Here is a 17,489-nt window from a genome sequence, read left to right on the forward strand (position 1 = left end):
CATGCAGGGCAGCGCTCCTGGCAGGAAAGAGGGGGCTCTTTCCTGCCCCGAAGGCGGAAGAGGTCACTAGACCACCAGGGCAGTAGTAAGGTAAGGGTGCGGGGTGTGTGACAGGGGGGAGGGGAAAATGTGACGGGGCGGAGTGAGGGCGTGAAGGGGGCAGGGTGGGGTTTGAAAGGGGGCGGGCGGGTTGTGTGGTGGGGCAGGGCATGTGTCCTCCTTTTTGGGGGACAAAATATGGTAACCCTACTGCTAGGGATGGGAAGGAACAGAGAGAGAGCAAGACAGAATGTGACTGCTATGAACATGGGGAAAGGGGAAAGGGGATGGCAACAAGAGACAATGTGACTACTGGGAACAAGAGAAAGAGAATATGACTGTTGGAGGCAGGGAGTGAGACAGAGACAGACAGAATATGAATGCTGGGAACAGAGAGGAGCAGAAGGAGGTATGTGATTGCTAGGGATGGGGAGGAAGAGAGTGAGTGGGACAGACAGAATGTTACTGCTGGGGATGAAGAGAGAAAGAAAAAGACTGATGGGCATGAGGAAGGAAGAGAGACAGAAAGAATATAACTGCTGGGACAGGACCAGATTTATGCATATTGTGACCCAAAAGCTATAACATTTAAGGCCCCCCTGATTAAGTAGGAAGTAAATTTTAGGTTTACTATTTCCCATGCTGGTGAAAAGTGAGGCCCTGAGCTCTAGCTCATCTAGCTGCTTTATTTATTTATTTATTTATTAGGATTTCACTCAGTGAACAGTGTACAGTAAGATACATGAATCTCGGCCCTGGCTGGGGACAAGGAAGGAAGGGAGAGAATTTGATTGCTGGGGACAGAGAATGTGACCGCTGGGAACAGGGAGGGAGAGATAGAATGTGATTGCTGGCAACAGGGAAGAAAAGAGAGAAAAATACAAAATATGACTACTAGGGATTGGAGGAAAAGAGAGAGAGAATGTGACTATGTAAATACTGGGGCTAGGGGGAGAATGCGACTGCTGGGGTGAAGGCAAAGGAGGAAGCAATCTGTGAGTATCCTGATTCATGAAAGGATTGTGGCTCTCAATTTTTTTTTAATATTGTGCAAAATAATTTTACATGGTATTTCTGCTTTGAAAGGTTACAGACCCCAGGTTCAGAAAATCATATGTATGGAGGAGAGCTAGGGGACTGATCGTGTGGGGAGATGTGGATGATGTTTTAAGGATATGTTGAATAGCCTTCTGGTGGAAGTGATGGAGACAAGGACTGTCTGAATTCAAGAATGCACAGGACAGGCGCGTGGGATCTCTTAGGGAAAGGAGGAGATAGTGGATGCTGTGGATAGGTAGACTGGATGGGCCTTTATCTGCCGTCATGTTTCTCTGTTTCTTAAATTAAAATGTCTGATTGTTAAACAGAATAAATGGTTTTCTGTAGGTTAATGTTTACAATATGATGAACAATGATATTTTTATTATGTTAACATTTAGAGGGCAATAATGAAAGCCATTTCCATGGGTAAAATGGCATTTACCAGCAGAAATTGAGGCCTTTGTTATTACTGAACAGCTCCAACCTGTCCACAGGTAAAAGTATGCCTGTTCAACAATGCACTGTTTATTCACTTGCCTACTGAAGAAATGGTCAAAGGGAGGGACAAGTGGCAGGGTTTTCTCTTTGCAACCCTCCTCCTGTGAGCTTCTGTTGCTGAAGGCTAGCAGCCCCCTAAACTCTGTCCAACCCTGATTTTCTACAAAAGTGTCACAACCCCAAGCCCTGCCCCCTTCAGAGCCTGCCCCTCTTTAAAAAAAAATTGGGGGCTACAAGGGCCCCACTTTCAATTCCTCCTGAGGCCCTGATTCCTCAAACTGATGGTGGGGTCATTAGGAGTAGGAGTGTTCCTCACTAGAAACAGGTGATCACTATGGGGCAGAAGGGAATGGGAATCACTTCTGCCCCTGTTGTCCAAGTCACTGGATTGGTGACTCAAGGTGAGGGAAGGGAGTGAAAGGTGCGGATCATTCCTGAAGCTACAGGTTTTTTTTTTTTTTTTGGGGGGGGGGGCGCTTGGGGTTGAGATACCTTTTCCAGAAGTTATGTTTTATGTTTGTTTTATTATATTTGATATACCACTATAACTGCCTCGCAGCTCTAAGAGGTGTACAGTAAAATTTAAATAAACCTTAAAAAGGAACACTACTTCTGATAGGAAAGATTATACATCTCTGCTGTCACTGAGTAAGGCGTGGTGGTGATAGCAACACACTATTGGGGGTACGAGAGGGGTGGTTCCATTCAGTGCTTTTTTTGTAGAAAAAGTGCGGGTACTCATTATGGGCGGGGTCACCACATATGGCTCCATGCCTATGATAGCCACACCCACATTAGCCACACCCCTTATACCAGCTTTGGCACATATAAACACTATACACAAATGTGCAAAAACACACTCAAAACATTACTGCACCATGCCACCACTAACTTCTAAAGACTTTATTCATGAAAAGGCAGCGCAGTAAATATTACACCAGGCCCTAAAACACCAATGCCACACCTAGTGAGCAAACAGAACAAGACTGCTGCAAGATCTCCAAACTAGCACGGTTTCCTAAAGGACAAGTCCATAAATCGCTACTAAACGGACTTGGAAAAATCCAAAATCCCAGGAATAACATGTATAGAATGTTTGTACGTTTGGGAAGCTTGCCAGGTGCCCTTAGCCTGGATTGGCCGCTGTCGTGGACAAGATGCTGGGTTCGATGGACCCTTGTAGGCATATTTTCAAAGCACTTTGGGAGGCTAAGTTCCATAGGTTTCTATGGAACTTTGGGAGGCTAAGTGCTTTGAAAATGAGCCTGATAGTCTTTTCCCAGTATGGCATTACTTATGTACTTACTTATGTACTTAAAATAGAGACAGACCCTCAGCAAATATGAAACAAGGGACCACAGACCAGTAATAGAGACATGAAGGCAAAATAGTGAACTGGAAACCTCAAGAAGTCAGGTTTTGCATGGACCGATCGCTGCAGTAAGAGCAGGTAGGCTTTCAAATTGGCGGTGCCTCAAAAAAAGGTGCTGGTACGCCGTACCATTGCGTACCGGCACAAAAAAAGCACTGGTTCCATTCTTATCTCTGGTGGGTAACCCAGACTTCCCAGCGGTTATAGATTCTGGTGCTTTTATGCAGTGGCATGGTGGAGGATGGCAATATTTAGGTCAACTGGATGGGATTGTCTTACCTTCTTTCAGTCAGATAAAGCGTGCATGGGCCCTCCGTGTTTCACTTCCTTTAGGTGTGGAATTATGTCCTCTCTTTGGAGCAGAGATTGGCATCTCAGATCAAATTCACACCATTGAATGGGGTTTTTTTTGGCTTTTCCGTCTTCCCTGAATAAACGGCGGGGTTGACAGTTGGGACTATGGGAGGATGACACATGTATCAAGTGCCAGACTTCTGTGGGATCTTTTTGCACTTGTTTTTTGAATGCTCAGATCTGGCCAATTTGTGGTCCCAGGCCCTCGCAGCTATCGAGTGGATGCTGCATGTTTCTTTTCCCTGGTCTTATCTGGTCCTATTTGATGGGTAGTGGGCACCACTGCATGTCTTAGGGCTCAACGATGCACAATGCAGATTTGTATTGTCTGTTTTACTGGTCAAGAAATTATTCTTGCATTCCTGGGCTAACTGAGTGGGACTTTCTATAAAAGTGTGGCGTGCAACAGTCTGTGAAATGGCAAGGTATATTCTTATTCAACTTAGACTGAATGTGTCCCTGCAAAAATATCAATATAGAGATCTCTGGCAGAGATATCTTTCTCTTTTTGTACCCGAAAGTGATGAGGGAGCACAAGATTCCTAGATTGAGATAAATGCTGTGGGTGGGGGGGACTGGGTTTTGAATTAACCTTGGTTTTGGGGAGCGATATTGTTTGCAATGTTTGAAAGTGTTTGGAGAAAGGCAAAGCCGTGCTTTGTGTCACTTAGCCTTGTTTGCACAGCCATTTTTCTAACTTTATGTACCTTTACAAATGGAGAACATTTTTTTATTAGCAATGTTTCTGTTCTTTTTCTTTTCTTGAATTGGTTGTATTTTTTTCTCTGATGTGTACTTGCTCTAAACTGATAAACAGATTATCATAGATAGATTGATTTTTACATACAGTGCCACTCCTCCACCCCTTCAGACTTCTCTATCCTTTCCTTTAAAAAATATAGCCCAGTTAAAATCTTTACTCTCTTCTCTGATCACAGTCAGTATTTAGTTGGTATTCCTACTGGCAGAAGATCCTGAAAGTCATTTAAGCTTTGGGATCCATAGACTGAGTACCTACGTTAATGCCTCTGATGATGGAGTCACCTAGCAGCAAGAATTTTCTGTTGTGAACTGTTTTGAAAGTGCTTTGTGGGTGACTTTTCCACTGAATTATGTTCTATGGGGCCGACATTCAAACCACGGGAGTTAGACCGGCTAACTCCCGCAGTCATCGCTAAGCCTGGATATTCAATGCTGGGCCGTTTCCGGTGACCAGCATTGAATATCTGGTTTATTTTTAGCCAGTTTAAAGATAACCGGCTAAGCTAATATTCAGCGCGAGACGGTTATCTTTAAACCAACCAAAGATATCCCATGTTTTCGTGTGGCCAAATATGGCCACTAAACTAACTTTAAAAATTGGTGGATAACTGGTTATATTGGGGTTCAGGTACCGTGTTGGTGATTCAAGGGGTACACCTGGTGGTGCCAGGTCCCTACCAGCCTCCCCAAGCCCCTTGTCTGTGGGGTGCAGGGTCATCTGTCGGGGAATTCCCTGCAGGCTGCCTCGGAGGTATTGGAGGAGGGAGAACTGCCACCAGGAGAGGGGGATGACCCTACAGCGGTGTGCTTGTTCCATAAGGAGGAGCTGCCCTTGCTCATTATTCAAGCCCTGGAGTTCTTAAATATTTTCCCTCCAGATTCAGCACCCATTGCGGCTCCTACCCCTCCATTATGTCGGGAAACAAGGGACCTTCGCTGTCCTTCTACATCCATGACACCATGAAGGTCCTTATCACGGGTCAGTGGGATATCCCGGATGCCAGCCTTAGGGTGGTGCGGGCTATGACTCTCCTTTGCCACCTGCACCAAGAGAACTTAGACTCCTTGTAGATGCCAACTGTCGATTCCTTGATCACAGCAATCACAAAGAAGACCACCTTGCCAGTGGAGGGGGGCACGGCTCTCCGAGACCCTCAGAACCATAAGCTGGAGTCTTCTTTGACGTCAGTTTTTGAGGTGGCATCCTTTTGCCTTCAGGCTTCAGTTTGTGGGTCGTATGTGGCACGTGCTTGTCTCTCGTGGATCCAGAAGGCCTCTTTGGCAGGTGATCTGATTGACTGGCGTACCTGGTGGACTTACTTTATGATATTCTGTGAGATTCGGGCCGCAGTTGGATTTGTTTGTGGCATTGGGCGGCAGATGTCACCTCCAAGTCGCGCTTGGCCAGGTTGCCCTTTCATGGTAGGCTCCTCTTTGGCGAGGACCTCATCAAGATTGTAAAGGAGCTAGGGGATTCCAAGGGTCAGCGACTCCCGGAGGACAAAAATAAGGCGACATCATGCTTGGCACGCCCACGTTTCTGGGACGCCAAGCATTATAGTCCCGGTCAGTCAGGATCCTTTCAGAGACCTCGCTTCCAACAGAAGCAGCAGCCCTTTCTTGGTGACCGTAGACCCAGCTCCTGAGCTGCCCAAGGCCAGCAGGGTGCCAGAGGTGCTCAATGATGGGGCCCTGGCCCATTCCCTCCCACCTATCAGGGGGCAGCTGTCCCACTTTCTGGAGGAGAGGGCCAGGGTTACTTCTGACGAATGGGTCCTGGAGGTTATTCAGGACAGCTACAAGCTTGAGTTCGCTCGCTCCTTGGCAGATATTTTCTTGGAGTCTCCTTGCAAGGCCTTTCTTGAACCATCCAGTGCTGTCTGTAGAGCTCGGCCAGAGTCACTACTCCATTTACTTTGTAGTTCCCAAGAAAGGGGTGCCTTCCACCCAGTTCTTGATCTAAAGGCAGTGAACAGGTCTCTGAGGGTACGTCATTTCCGTATGGAGACCTTGTGCTCTGTCATGGTGGCAGTCCGTCCAAGTGAGTTCTTGACCTCTCTCGACCTCAAGGAGGCATTTTCTTCGCTTTGCGATTCTAGGGCGGCATTACCAGTTCCAGGCTAAGCCTTTCAGGCTGGCAACAGCACCATGTACCTTTTCCAAGGTTATGGTGGTCATCAAGGCTTATTTACGGGCTCAGGGCATTCAGGTGCATCTGTATCTGGACAACTGGCTAATTCGAACACTGTCTCGCAACGAGAGTGCATGGGCAATGGGCAAAGTGCTTTCCTTGCTATGCTCCCTGGGGTGGGTGGTCAACTTGCAGAAGTGCCACCTCACTCCGTCACAATCTTTAGAGTACCTGGGTGTGCTGTTCGACACTTGGTTGGGCAGAGTGTTTCTGCTGGAGGCACGCAGGCTGAAGTTGAAAAAGCAGATGTCTTCCCTGTTGAAATCTCAGGCTCCCAGAGTGTGGGATTATGTTCAAGCGCTGGGATCAGTGGCAGCAACGTTAGACATGGTGCCATGGGCCAGGGGGCACATGCGCCTTCTTCAGTGGTCCCTGCTCAGCCGTTGGTCACCACTGTCCAAACATTATGCGATCCGGATTCCTTGGTCTCCACGCGCTCATTTTGCCATGCGCTGGTGGCTCCGGGAGACGAATCTTCGGAAGGGGATGCCTCTCGTGCCCCTGGATTGGATGGTGGTCACCACGGATGCCAGCCTGTCAGGCTGGGGGGCTCACTCTCTAGGTCGGATGGCCCAGGGGACCTGGTCCCAGGCGGAGGCGGCGTGGCCGATCAATCTTTTGGAGTTGCGGGAAATTCGCCTGGCATTCCAAGCGTTCGTGACCCTCCTTCGTGGTCAGTCGGTCAGGGTTCTGTCCAACAGTGCAACAGCGGTTGCATATGTCAACTGGCAAGGGGCACCAGGAGCACTCCGCTAGCAAGGGAAGCATCCATTCTCTGCCTTTGGGTGGAGAAGCATTTTACTCTCCTGTCGGCAGCACACATCACGGGGGCCCTGAACATTCAGGCAGACTTCCTCAGTTGGAACCAGTTAGACCCGGAGAAGTAGGAGCTTTCCCAGTAGGCCTTCAGTCAGATCATGGAGCGCTGGGGAGTCCCGGAGGTCAACCTCATGGCACGCCCTTCCAACGCCAAAGTGGTCTGCTTCTTCAGCAGAGGCAGAGAGTACGGCTTAGAAGGCATAGACACTCTTGTTCAGCACTGGCCAGAGGGGCTTCTTTATGTTTTCCCTCCGTGGCCCATGATAGGACAAGTGCTCTGGCAGATAGCACAGCATTTGGGGCCAGTGGTCCTGGTAGCTCTGGACTGGCCCAGGTGTCCCTGGTACGTGGATCTCATCCATCTGAGGGCTGACAAGCCACTGTGCTTGACGGTACACCGCAGCCTCCTGGCTCAGGGACCCATAGTCATGGAGGATCCAGCTCCATTTGGGCTTACAGCGTGGCTCTTGAAAGGGTCCACCTTCGGTGAAAAGGGTGTCTTGAGAAGGTGATTGCGACTATGCTGTAGGCATGGAAGCACTCCACTTCTGCTGCATATGCACGCATTTGGTGCACCTTTATCTCTTGGTGTTCCTCTGTGGGCATTTCAGCTGAAACAGCTTCGGTACAGTCAATCCTGTCCTTTTTGCAGGATGGTTTCGATAAAGCCCTTTCATTGAGTTCATTGAAAGTACAGGTGGCAGCCTTGGCGTACTTTCGGGGCCGCTTGCTTGGTCGTTCTTTAGCGGCTCATCTAGACATGATGCGTTTTCTTTGGGGAGCCAACCACCTCCGACCTCCTCAGAATCCGTTGCTTCCAGAGTAGAACCTTAATTTGGTGCTGCAGGTGATGCAGCGCACACCATTCAAACCGCTGAGTAAGGTTTCTTTGAAGGACTTTACTCTGAAGGTGATGTTTCTGGTAGCCATGGCATCGGCGAAGCGTGTTTCAGAGCTTCAGGCTCTGTCATGCAGGGATCCCTTCCTCCATTTCACCGAGGCTGGGGTCTGCATTTGGATGGTGCCGTCTTTTTTGCCCAAGGTGATAACTCGTTTTCATTTGAACCAGTCTCTGGTGTTGCCAGCTTTCTGCCAGGAAGATTACCCATGGTATGTCCGAGCCTTGCGCTGTTTGAATGTCTGGCTCATTCTTCTGTTTGTAGGACACAATGAAGGAGCTATGGCCTCGATGGCCACTGTGGCTCGTTGGCTTTGGGAAGCGATCGGTCCGCCTACTTGGTTATGGGTAAAGCACCGCCTCTCCAGGTGTGGGCACACTTTATGAGGGATCAGGCTTCTTCTTTCGCGGAGTCTCATTTGGTACCGTTGGAGGAGATTTGGAGGGCAGCAACTTGGGCATCGGTGCATACATTTACTAAACATTACCGGTTGGATGTGGTGGCACGACAGGATGTGGTTTTTGGGGCATCAGTTTTGGCTTCTGGGGCCAGAGAGTCCCATCCTTCTTGAGGACTGCTTTGGTACATCCCATCAGTCTCTAGATTGATCTGTGGAACGCAATTGAAAGTATAATTAGTTCTTACCTGATAATTCTCTTTCCATTAGTCCTGGCAGATCAATCCAGACGCCCACCCGGTTTTTGGTCTCTGTTACATGGGATACGTTTGGTTTGTTTCTTTGGTTCCGTGCATTTTCCTTAGTTGGTCTGCTGAAAAAAAAAAGAATTCTAATTCAAGAAGGAGTACGTCACGGAGCAGTGGACTTTCCTGTTCCAGTCTCATGGTTTTTGCAGTGGTGCCCTCGGTGGGTGCGGTTGAGAGAGGCAGGAGAGTTCATTACTTAGGATATGGAAAGTTGTAGTTACTTCTTTGGTATCGTTCATAATGAGGTTAAGCTGGCTGCACATGACCTCAAATAGCAAACCTCGGAGTTCTCTCTATCTCCTCCTCCTGGTTGAGGGACATAGCCCATCAGTCTCTGGATCGATCTGTCGGGACTAATGGAAAGAAAACTATTGGGTAAGAACTAAGTTTACCATATTGCAGTCTTACCCGGATACTATTTCTACTGGATAGTACTGCTGAATATCCAGACCAGACAGAGTCAGGGAGGAGCCAGGAGTTACCAGGCATCACTGATATTCAGCAACAGTATGCAGCTGGTAACCAGGTTAACTTAGGACAGCAAAAAGCAGGGCCGTGCCGATGCGGTAAGCGAGGTAAGCGCCGCAGGGGGGCGTCCACCTCTGGAGGGCGCCGCCGCGGTGCTTACCCTTGCCCCGCGCCGCAAAGGCCTTTAAATATTTTACCTGGGTCGCAGCAGCGTCAGTGAAAGCGCTGCCGACCAGCAAGGGCGGGGCGGTGGGGGCGGTCCGCCCCGAGTGTCATCAGAAAGGGGGGTGCCGCCGCTCCCGCTGCTCTTCTTCCTGGCAGCCCCTCCCCCGCACCAGCCCTTTAAAAATAAATTGCCGACGCGAATAGCGAGCGCAGCACCTCGTGTGCAAGTAAAAGAAGCGGATCCGATCATCTCATTGGGCCTTCCCTCACTGTCCCGCCCTCCTCTGACGCAACTTCCTATTTCCTCTAGGGCGGGACAGTGAAGGAAGGCCCAATGAGATGATCGGATCCGCTTCTTTTACTTGCACACGAGGTGCTGCGCTCCCTATCACGTCGGCAATTTATTTTTAAAGACCGGGTGGCAGGGAGAAGACGAGGCAGGGTGAGGGTGGGGGACAGATGGGGTGAAGGTGGGGGGACTCGGATAGCAGAAGGGACTGGGTGGGAGACAGATGGGGTGAGGGGGACTCGGATGGGCAGAAGGGACTGGGTGGGAGACAGATGGGGTGAGGGTGGGGGGCACTTGGATAGCAGAAGGGACTGGGTGGGAGCCAGATGGGGTGAGGGGGACTCGGATGGGCAGAAGGGACTGGGTGGGAGACAGATGGGGTGAGGGTGGGGGGCACTTGGATAGCAGAAGGGACTGGGTGGGAGACAGATGGGGTGAGGGTGGGGGGCACTTGGATAGCAGAAGGGACTGGGTGGGAGAAAGATGGGGTGAGGGGGACTCGGATGGGCAGAAGGGACTGGGTGGGAGACAGATGGGGTGAGAGTGAGGGGCACTTGGATAGCAGAAGGGACTGGGTGGGAGCCAGATGGGGTGAGGGGGACTCGGATGGGCAGAAGGGACTGGGTGGGAGACATATGATGGGGTGAGGGTGCGGGGCACTTGGATAGCAGAAGGGACTGGGTGGGAGACAGATGGGGTGAGGGGGACTCGGATGGACAGAAGGGACTGGGTGGGAGACAGATGATAGGGTGAGGGTGGGGGCACTTGGATAGCAGAAGGGACTGGGTGGGACACAGATGGGGTGAGGGGGACTCGGATGGGCAGAAGGGACTGGGTGGGAGACAGATGGGGTGAGAGTGAGGGGCACTTGGATAGCAGAAGGGACTGGGTGGGAGCCAGATGGGGTGAGGGGGACTCGGATGGGCAGAAGGGACTGGGTGGGAGACAGATGGGGTGAGGGTGGGGGGCACTTGGATAGCAGAAGGGACTAGGTGGGAGACAGATGGGGTGAGGGGGACTCGGATGGGCAGAAGGGACTGGGTGGGAGACAGATGGGGTGAGGGTGGGGGGCACTTGGATAGCAGAAGGGACTGGGTGGGAGCCAGATGGGGTGAGGGGGACTCGGATGGGCAGAAGGGACTGGGTGGGAGACAGATGGGGTGAGGGTGGGGGGCATTTGGATAGCAGAAGGGACTGGGTGGGAGACAGATGAGGTGAGGGGGACTCGGATGGGCAGAAGGGACTGGGTGGGAGACAGGGTGAGGGTGGGGGGCACTTGGATAGCAGAAGGGACTGGGTGGGAGCCAGATGGGGTGAGGGGGACTCGGATGGGCAGAAGGGACTGGGTGGGAGACAGATGGGGTGAGGGTGGGGGTGAGGGTGGGGGGGCACATGGATAGCAGAAGGGACTGGGTGGGAGACAAATGGGGTGAGGGTGGGGTGAGGGTGGGGGCACTTGGATAGCAGAAGGGACTGGGTGGAGACAGATGGGGTGAGGGGGACTCAGATGGGCAGAAGGGACTGGGTGGGAGACAGATGGGGTGAGGGGGACTCGGATGGGCAGAAGGGACTGGGTGGGAGACAGATGGGTGAGGGTGGGGGCACTTGGATAGCAGAAGGGACTGGGTGGGAGACAGATGGGGTGAGGGGGACTTGGATGGGCAGAAGGGACTGGGTGGGAGACAGATGGGAGAAGGGGCATGGATCTGGAACTGGGGTCTGAAAAGTGAGCAGGAGGGAGAATGGGGTCATGCCTGGGGCAGAGGTGGATGGGAGAATCAATGGATCTGGAACTAGGGGCAGCCGCAGGTGGGAACTGGGAGACGAAAAGAGGGGGCATTGAGAGAGGGGGGATAGATCCTGGATGGAATGGGGAGTGAGAGGGAGGGCAGACCCTGAATGGATGGGAGGGGGAAAGAGAGAGGGCAAATGGTGAATCGAAGGAGCAGAGAGAAAGGGCAGACAGTGGATGGAAGGGAGTGAAAGAGCAGACAGTGGATGGAAGGGGCAGAGATAGAGGGCATATGCTGGAAGGAAAGGAGAGAGAGAGGGCAGATGGTGGATGGAAGGGGGAGAGAGAGATGGCAGACTGGGGCAGACTGGGGCAGACTGGGATGGAAGGCACATTAGAGAGGGCAGACACTGGATGGCAGAGAGAGAGCGAAGACAGATGCTGGATGGAAGGAAGACGGTGAAAAGAAGATGAGGAAAGCAGAAACCAAAGACAACAAACTGTAAATATATATTTTATTATTTTGCTTTAGGATATAGTATTTTAGCTGTGTTAATAAATGTTTATAAATAGAACATGTAAATAAGGTAATCTTTTTATTGGACTAATTTTAATACATTTGACTTAACTTTCAGAGAACAAACCCCCTTCCTCAGATCAGGATAGGATACTGTAACAGCACTATACTGTATTGACCTGAGGAAGGAGATTTTGGCCTCTGGAAGTTAAATGTATTAGTCCAATAAAATGGTATTATTTTATTTTCTGTATTTGTTTTATTTCTATTTGTTAATTTGTAAAGTGGTGATTGGTATTTGTTAGTTTTTTCAAATTTACATCTGCTGTCTTTATATTTTGCACAGTACTAGGAGACATTTTCTGTTTCTGTGGCGTTGCATTGTATGCAGAGTCTGGCATTGGGGGTTCAGTTTAATTTTTGTCTAAATAGAAAGTTTATGATTACTTATTCTATAGTGGATTAGGGTGTATCTGTTTGTGAAAAAGACATGGCTTTCAGTTGGCATTGACTGTGCAGGATCGACGATCTGTACTATTCTGTCTGGTTTCGTTTTACAATAGGTGAATTGATGTTCTAGTGCTCACTGTAGTGCTTAAGATGCTTTCCTTTTCCTTGTGTGACATAGAAACGACTGCTTATGGTATGGTAAAATTGCTCTATAGGTCGTGTTTTGTATTCTCGGTATGCCTAGTACTGGATTTGGGGGGGGGGGGGGGGGGTGTTAAAAAATGACCGGCCCCGGGTGTCAACTACCCTAGCTACGCCACTGCTGCCGACGTCTCCCTTCCCTTGCACTCGTTGGTTCCCTCAGTGTCCCGCCTTCTTCTGACGTCAGAAGAAGGCGGACACTGAGGGAACCAATAGCGCAAAGGGAAGGGAGATGTCGGCAGCGCTCCGCTTTCACTGACGCTGCTGCGACCAGAAGTAAAAGATTTAAAGGCCCCAGGGCGCGGAGGGAAGGGCAGAGAGGCATGGATGGGAGGGCAGAGAGGCATCGATGGGAGGGCAGGGCCCAGGGAGAGGACAAATTGCTGGAAGGGGAGGGGAGAGAGGATTGCTGGCTATGGATGGAGGAGGGAAGGGCAGAGAGGGACAAGGATGGACATGGGGGCCCAGGGAGAGGACAAATTGCTGGAAATGGAGGGGAGGGGATAGAGGAGGATTGCTGGCTATGGATGGAGGAGGGAAGGGCAGAGAGGGACAAGAATGGACATGGATGGGAGGGCAGGACCCAGGGAGAGAGGAGAAATTGCTGGAAATGGATATAGAGCAAGAAATGAAGAAGAAAGGAGAAAAGTAAAGAAATAAATGGAAAGGAAGCCCTGGAAATGGAGTTAAGAGGACAGATAGCAGCAGAATCAGATACTGGACCAGCATGATTGAAAAAAGAAAGTCACCAGACAACAAAGGTAGAAAAAAAATCATTTTATTTTCATTTTAGCATTTGGAATATGTCCACTTTGAGAATTTACATCTGCTATCTTATTTTGCAATGTATACCAATTTGTTTCTAAGAATATTGCTGACAATTCCTTTCAGTGTGGCAAGTGGTGAGCGATCATTTTCATGGGGGGGGGGGGGCGTGATCATTTTCACGGGGGGGGGGGGGCGCCAATTGATAGTCTGCAGGGGGGCGCCAGAGACCCTAGGCACGGCCCTGGCAAAAAGGGTACCCGGATGGTGCCCGACACTGAATATCAAGGTCTCATTCACCTGGTGGCAGCCAGTATTTTAAAAAAAATGCTGACCCCCATCAGCTGACTAATGACCAGCTATTTATTTTAATGTCTTTGAAAAGAGATATACCACACCTATATGTATTATATGAAGAAGTAATTCTGAATTTAAACAGACTTCAATTACTAAACACAAAATGGTTCATGATTAAATTGTAAATAACATGTTTATTTTATTAACAGGAAATGTCAGAAGTAGAAAAACTTGAAGCCCTTCCAACTCTTAAAGAGATTTCAATGTTTGGAAATCCAGTGAGTATACTAGGTTATATTGAAAAATGTTGAATAAGAAAGTTTAGAGGCTTATTTTCAAAGCATGTAGACTACAAAGTTAGGTATGTTACTATTGGGCTCATTTTCAAAAGAGAAAACGTCCAAAAAGTGGCATAAATCTGCATTTGGACGTTTTTCTCACAAAAATGTCCAAATTGGTATTTTTAAAAACAATTTTTAGATGTTTTTCTATGAAGTCCATCAGAAGTGCGTTCAAATCACAAGGGGGCATGTTAAGGGTGGGATTTGGGTGTTCCTAACATTTAGATGTTTTTCAGCCATAATGGAACAGAACAAAACCATCCAAGACTAACACTAAGACCTGTTTTTATAACGAATAAGGCACAAAAAGGTGTCCTAAATAACCAGATGACCACTGGAGGGAATCAGGGGTGACTTCCCCTCACTTCCCCAGTGGTCACTAATAACTCCCTCCCACCCCCCAAAAAATGTGATTAAAAACATTACTTGCCAGCCTCTATGCCAACCTCAGATGTTATACTCAGGTCCATTAGAACAGCATGCAGGTTCCTGGAATAGTCTAGTGGTGGGTGCAGTGCACTGTAGACAGGTGGACCCAGGCCCATACCTCTCCCTACCTGTTACACATGGAGGAAACTGTGAGCCCTACAAAACTCACCAGAAACCCACTGTACCCACATATAGGTGTCCCTTTCACCCGTAAGGGCTATGGTAGTGGTGTACAGTTGGAGGTAGTGGGTTTTGGGGGGGGGGCTCAGCAGACAAGATAAGGGAGCAATGGTGAGATGTGTACCTGGGTGCATTTTGATGAAGTCCACTGCAGTGCCCTCTAGGGTGCCCTATTGCTTTCCTGGGATGTCATGGGGACCAGTCTACTAAAAATGCTGGCGCCCCTACATCCCAGTGGCTTGATTTTGTGCATTTTGCACTTGGACATTTTTTTGTTTGAAAATGGACCAAAAGCAAAACGTCCAAATCACAAAACCTTGTATTTTTGAAAACAGACGTTTTTCTTTTTTGACAATGACCTTCTTTCCTATTCAGATTTTGGACATTTTTTGCAAAACGTCCAAAGTCGGACTTAGATGCCATATCGAAAATGCCCCGTCATGTAACTTTGTAAGTCTATGTGCTTTGAAAATTAGCACCATTATACTGCAATTTCAAAAGACTATTTTCCATCAACAAGCAGGATTGAGTCAGGCAAACATAAGAATAGCCATACTGGGTCAGACCAATGGTCCGTCTAACCCAGTATCCTGTTTCTTTTTTTTTTTTTTTTTTTTTAAATCTTTTTATTATTGATTCATAGATACATCTTAACAGATTTTCCATTACACATTGACATCTTGCTTCTTATATCAACCTATGCTTATCCCCAACTGTAGTTTCCCTCCCTTCCCTCCCTATCCCGGTGGTGTGTGTTGCTGTTCCTTATATTGTTCATAAAGTGTCCAAATTTTGTTGAAGACTAGCACGGATCCTCTTCGCATAGCTGTTAGTTTTGACATCTGGTAAAGGTGCTCCACTTTTCTGGTGACCGCCTGAAGTGATGGTGGTTCTACTTGCCGCCAGGCACGAGCAAGTCCTAATCTTGCCGCTACAAAATATTGAGTCGCCAGTCTATGCTGCCAGCTCGGTATTTCTGCTGGTCTAAAGTGTAGTAGGCAGTGTTCTGCCTTCCATAGGTATGTCCTCTGTAGAACTGTGTTAACCATTTGCATTACATCTTTCCAATACATTTCAACTTTCTCACAGGCCCACCAAATGTGATAGAATGTGCCTTTGTGACCACACTCCCGCCAGCATTGCCCTGACATTTCTGGGTACAACTTTTGCAGCCGGTCGGGGGTGTAGTACCACCAATAAAACATCTTGAAACCATTTTCATTTACCGTTTGGGCCATGGATGGCTTAAGCAGATATTTATAATTTCCCCTCCACACTGTTTCTGAGTAAGTGGTTTGTAACACCTTCTCCCATTTAGCTTGGTAAAATACCTGAGGGTCTGTCCTTCCCAACAGGGCTAAATATATCCTAGTGATTCCTCCCCTGCCTCCCCCCCTGTTTATTGCTATTTCTAGGGCTGTTTCAGCTAGATCCAACTCGTCCTGCGCTTTCTTTTTAATGAAATTGCGCAGATTGCAGTAGTATGTAAGATCTCTCTCCTCCAGGCCATATTCCTCCTGCAGGTCTGAAAAGTGTATCATTACCCCATCCTTCCATAGTTGACCCAGCGTGCGCAACCCTGCTTGAGCCCATGTGCCAAACACTTTCTCAGTTTTCCCCAGGGGAAATCCCTTTGCCCAACGTATTGCTGTTTGCCGATAATATCGCCTCTCCGGGAATAGCCTCCTTCTCACTTGGTACCATGTCCACATAGGGTGTCTTAATCCCAGGGGCATTTTTTTGATTATGGGCACTAGCTCCTCCCCTGGAATCCACAAAATATCCTCTATTTCACGTCTGCCTAGCCAGGCTCTCTCCCAGTGCAGCCATTTCTTGGTCGCCCCGGGGGCCCATTCCGCCAGAACGCGAATCTGGGCCGCCTGGTAATAAAGATATAGATTGGGGACCCCCATACCTCCTCTCTCCCATGTTTGAAACATCATTGAGCGTCTCACTCTAGGTGGACGTTTCCTCCATATGTTTGTGAACATTTTGCGATTCAAATTTGTAAAGAAACTAGCAGGAATTGGTATTGGGATTGCCATAAATAGATATAATAGTTTTGGGAGTAGCATCATCTTGATGGCGTTTATACGTCCTTTCCAAGATACATTAAGCCCTTCCCATCTATCCAACTCTCTAAATAGCTCTTCCGCTTTCTGGGGGAAGTTAGCTGCAAATAGTCCCTCTAACTGTGGTGTTATTTGGATACCTAAGTATTTAATAGATTTGCTCGCCCACACAAAGGGAAACTCTGTCTGAAGAGTCGACAGTTCCTTGGGAGGCACTGTGAGATTTAAAAAGGTTGATTTCTCCAAGTTAGGTTTAAACCCTGATAATTGCCCATATTGTGTGAGATGTTCCACTATCTTCTTCACCGATGTATCCGGTTTCGTTATAGTCAGCAATATATCATCGGCAAACAACATCAGTTTGTGTTCCCTCCAGCCTCTCACCACTCCCCTCACCTCCTGGTCCTTGCGAAGCATACATGCTAAAGGTTCTAAAGATAGAGCGAAAAGGAGTGGCGACAGCGCACATCCCTGTCTAGTCCCTCTTTGTAATTTAAATGTTCTTGTATACATCCCATTAATTTTCAATGTAGCCAATGGGGCCTGATATAGTAGCTGTAGCCATTTCAGATATTTCCCTTCTATCCCTGTCCACTGTAGCACCGTGAATAGAAACGACCAGTCCACACGATCAAATGCCTTTTCTGCATCAATCGAAAGCAATATCGCTGGGGCCTGGTCGTCTCTTACCTGCTGAATGACATGCATCAGACATCTGAGGTTATCAAACGCCTGGCGTCCTGTTATGAAGCCCGCCTGATCCTCATGTACTAGCTCTGGTATCTGTTTTTGTAATCTGCGGGCCAGGATTTTAGTGAATATCTTGTAATCCACATTCAGGAGCGAAATCGGCCTGTAGGAGCTACATAGCTGTGGGTTCTTCCCTGGTTTTGGTATTAGGGT

General features: G+C 48.6%; 1 protein-coding gene across 2 annotated transcripts in view; it reads left to right on the forward strand.

Annotated features, from left to right (window-relative positions):
- LRRC9 (leucine rich repeat containing 9) overlaps window positions 1–17,489 on the forward strand; it is a 469,353-nt gene that overhangs the window by 394,941 nt on the left and 56,923 nt on the right. For both annotated transcript variants that reach the window (XM_030213856.1, XM_030213854.1), the window contains one exon: window positions 13,774–13,842. In XM_030213856.1, the coding sequence (XP_030069716.1) occupies window positions 13,774–13,842 (69 nt within the window). The remainder of the gene's footprint in view (window positions 1–13,773; window positions 13,843–17,489) is intronic.

The sequence above is a fragment of the Microcaecilia unicolor genome, chromosome 9 (assembly GCF_901765095.1).
Source record: "Microcaecilia unicolor chromosome 9, aMicUni1.1, whole genome shotgun sequence".
In the NCBI taxonomy this organism is placed as follows: domain Eukaryota; kingdom Metazoa; phylum Chordata; class Amphibia; order Gymnophiona; family Siphonopidae; genus Microcaecilia; species Microcaecilia unicolor.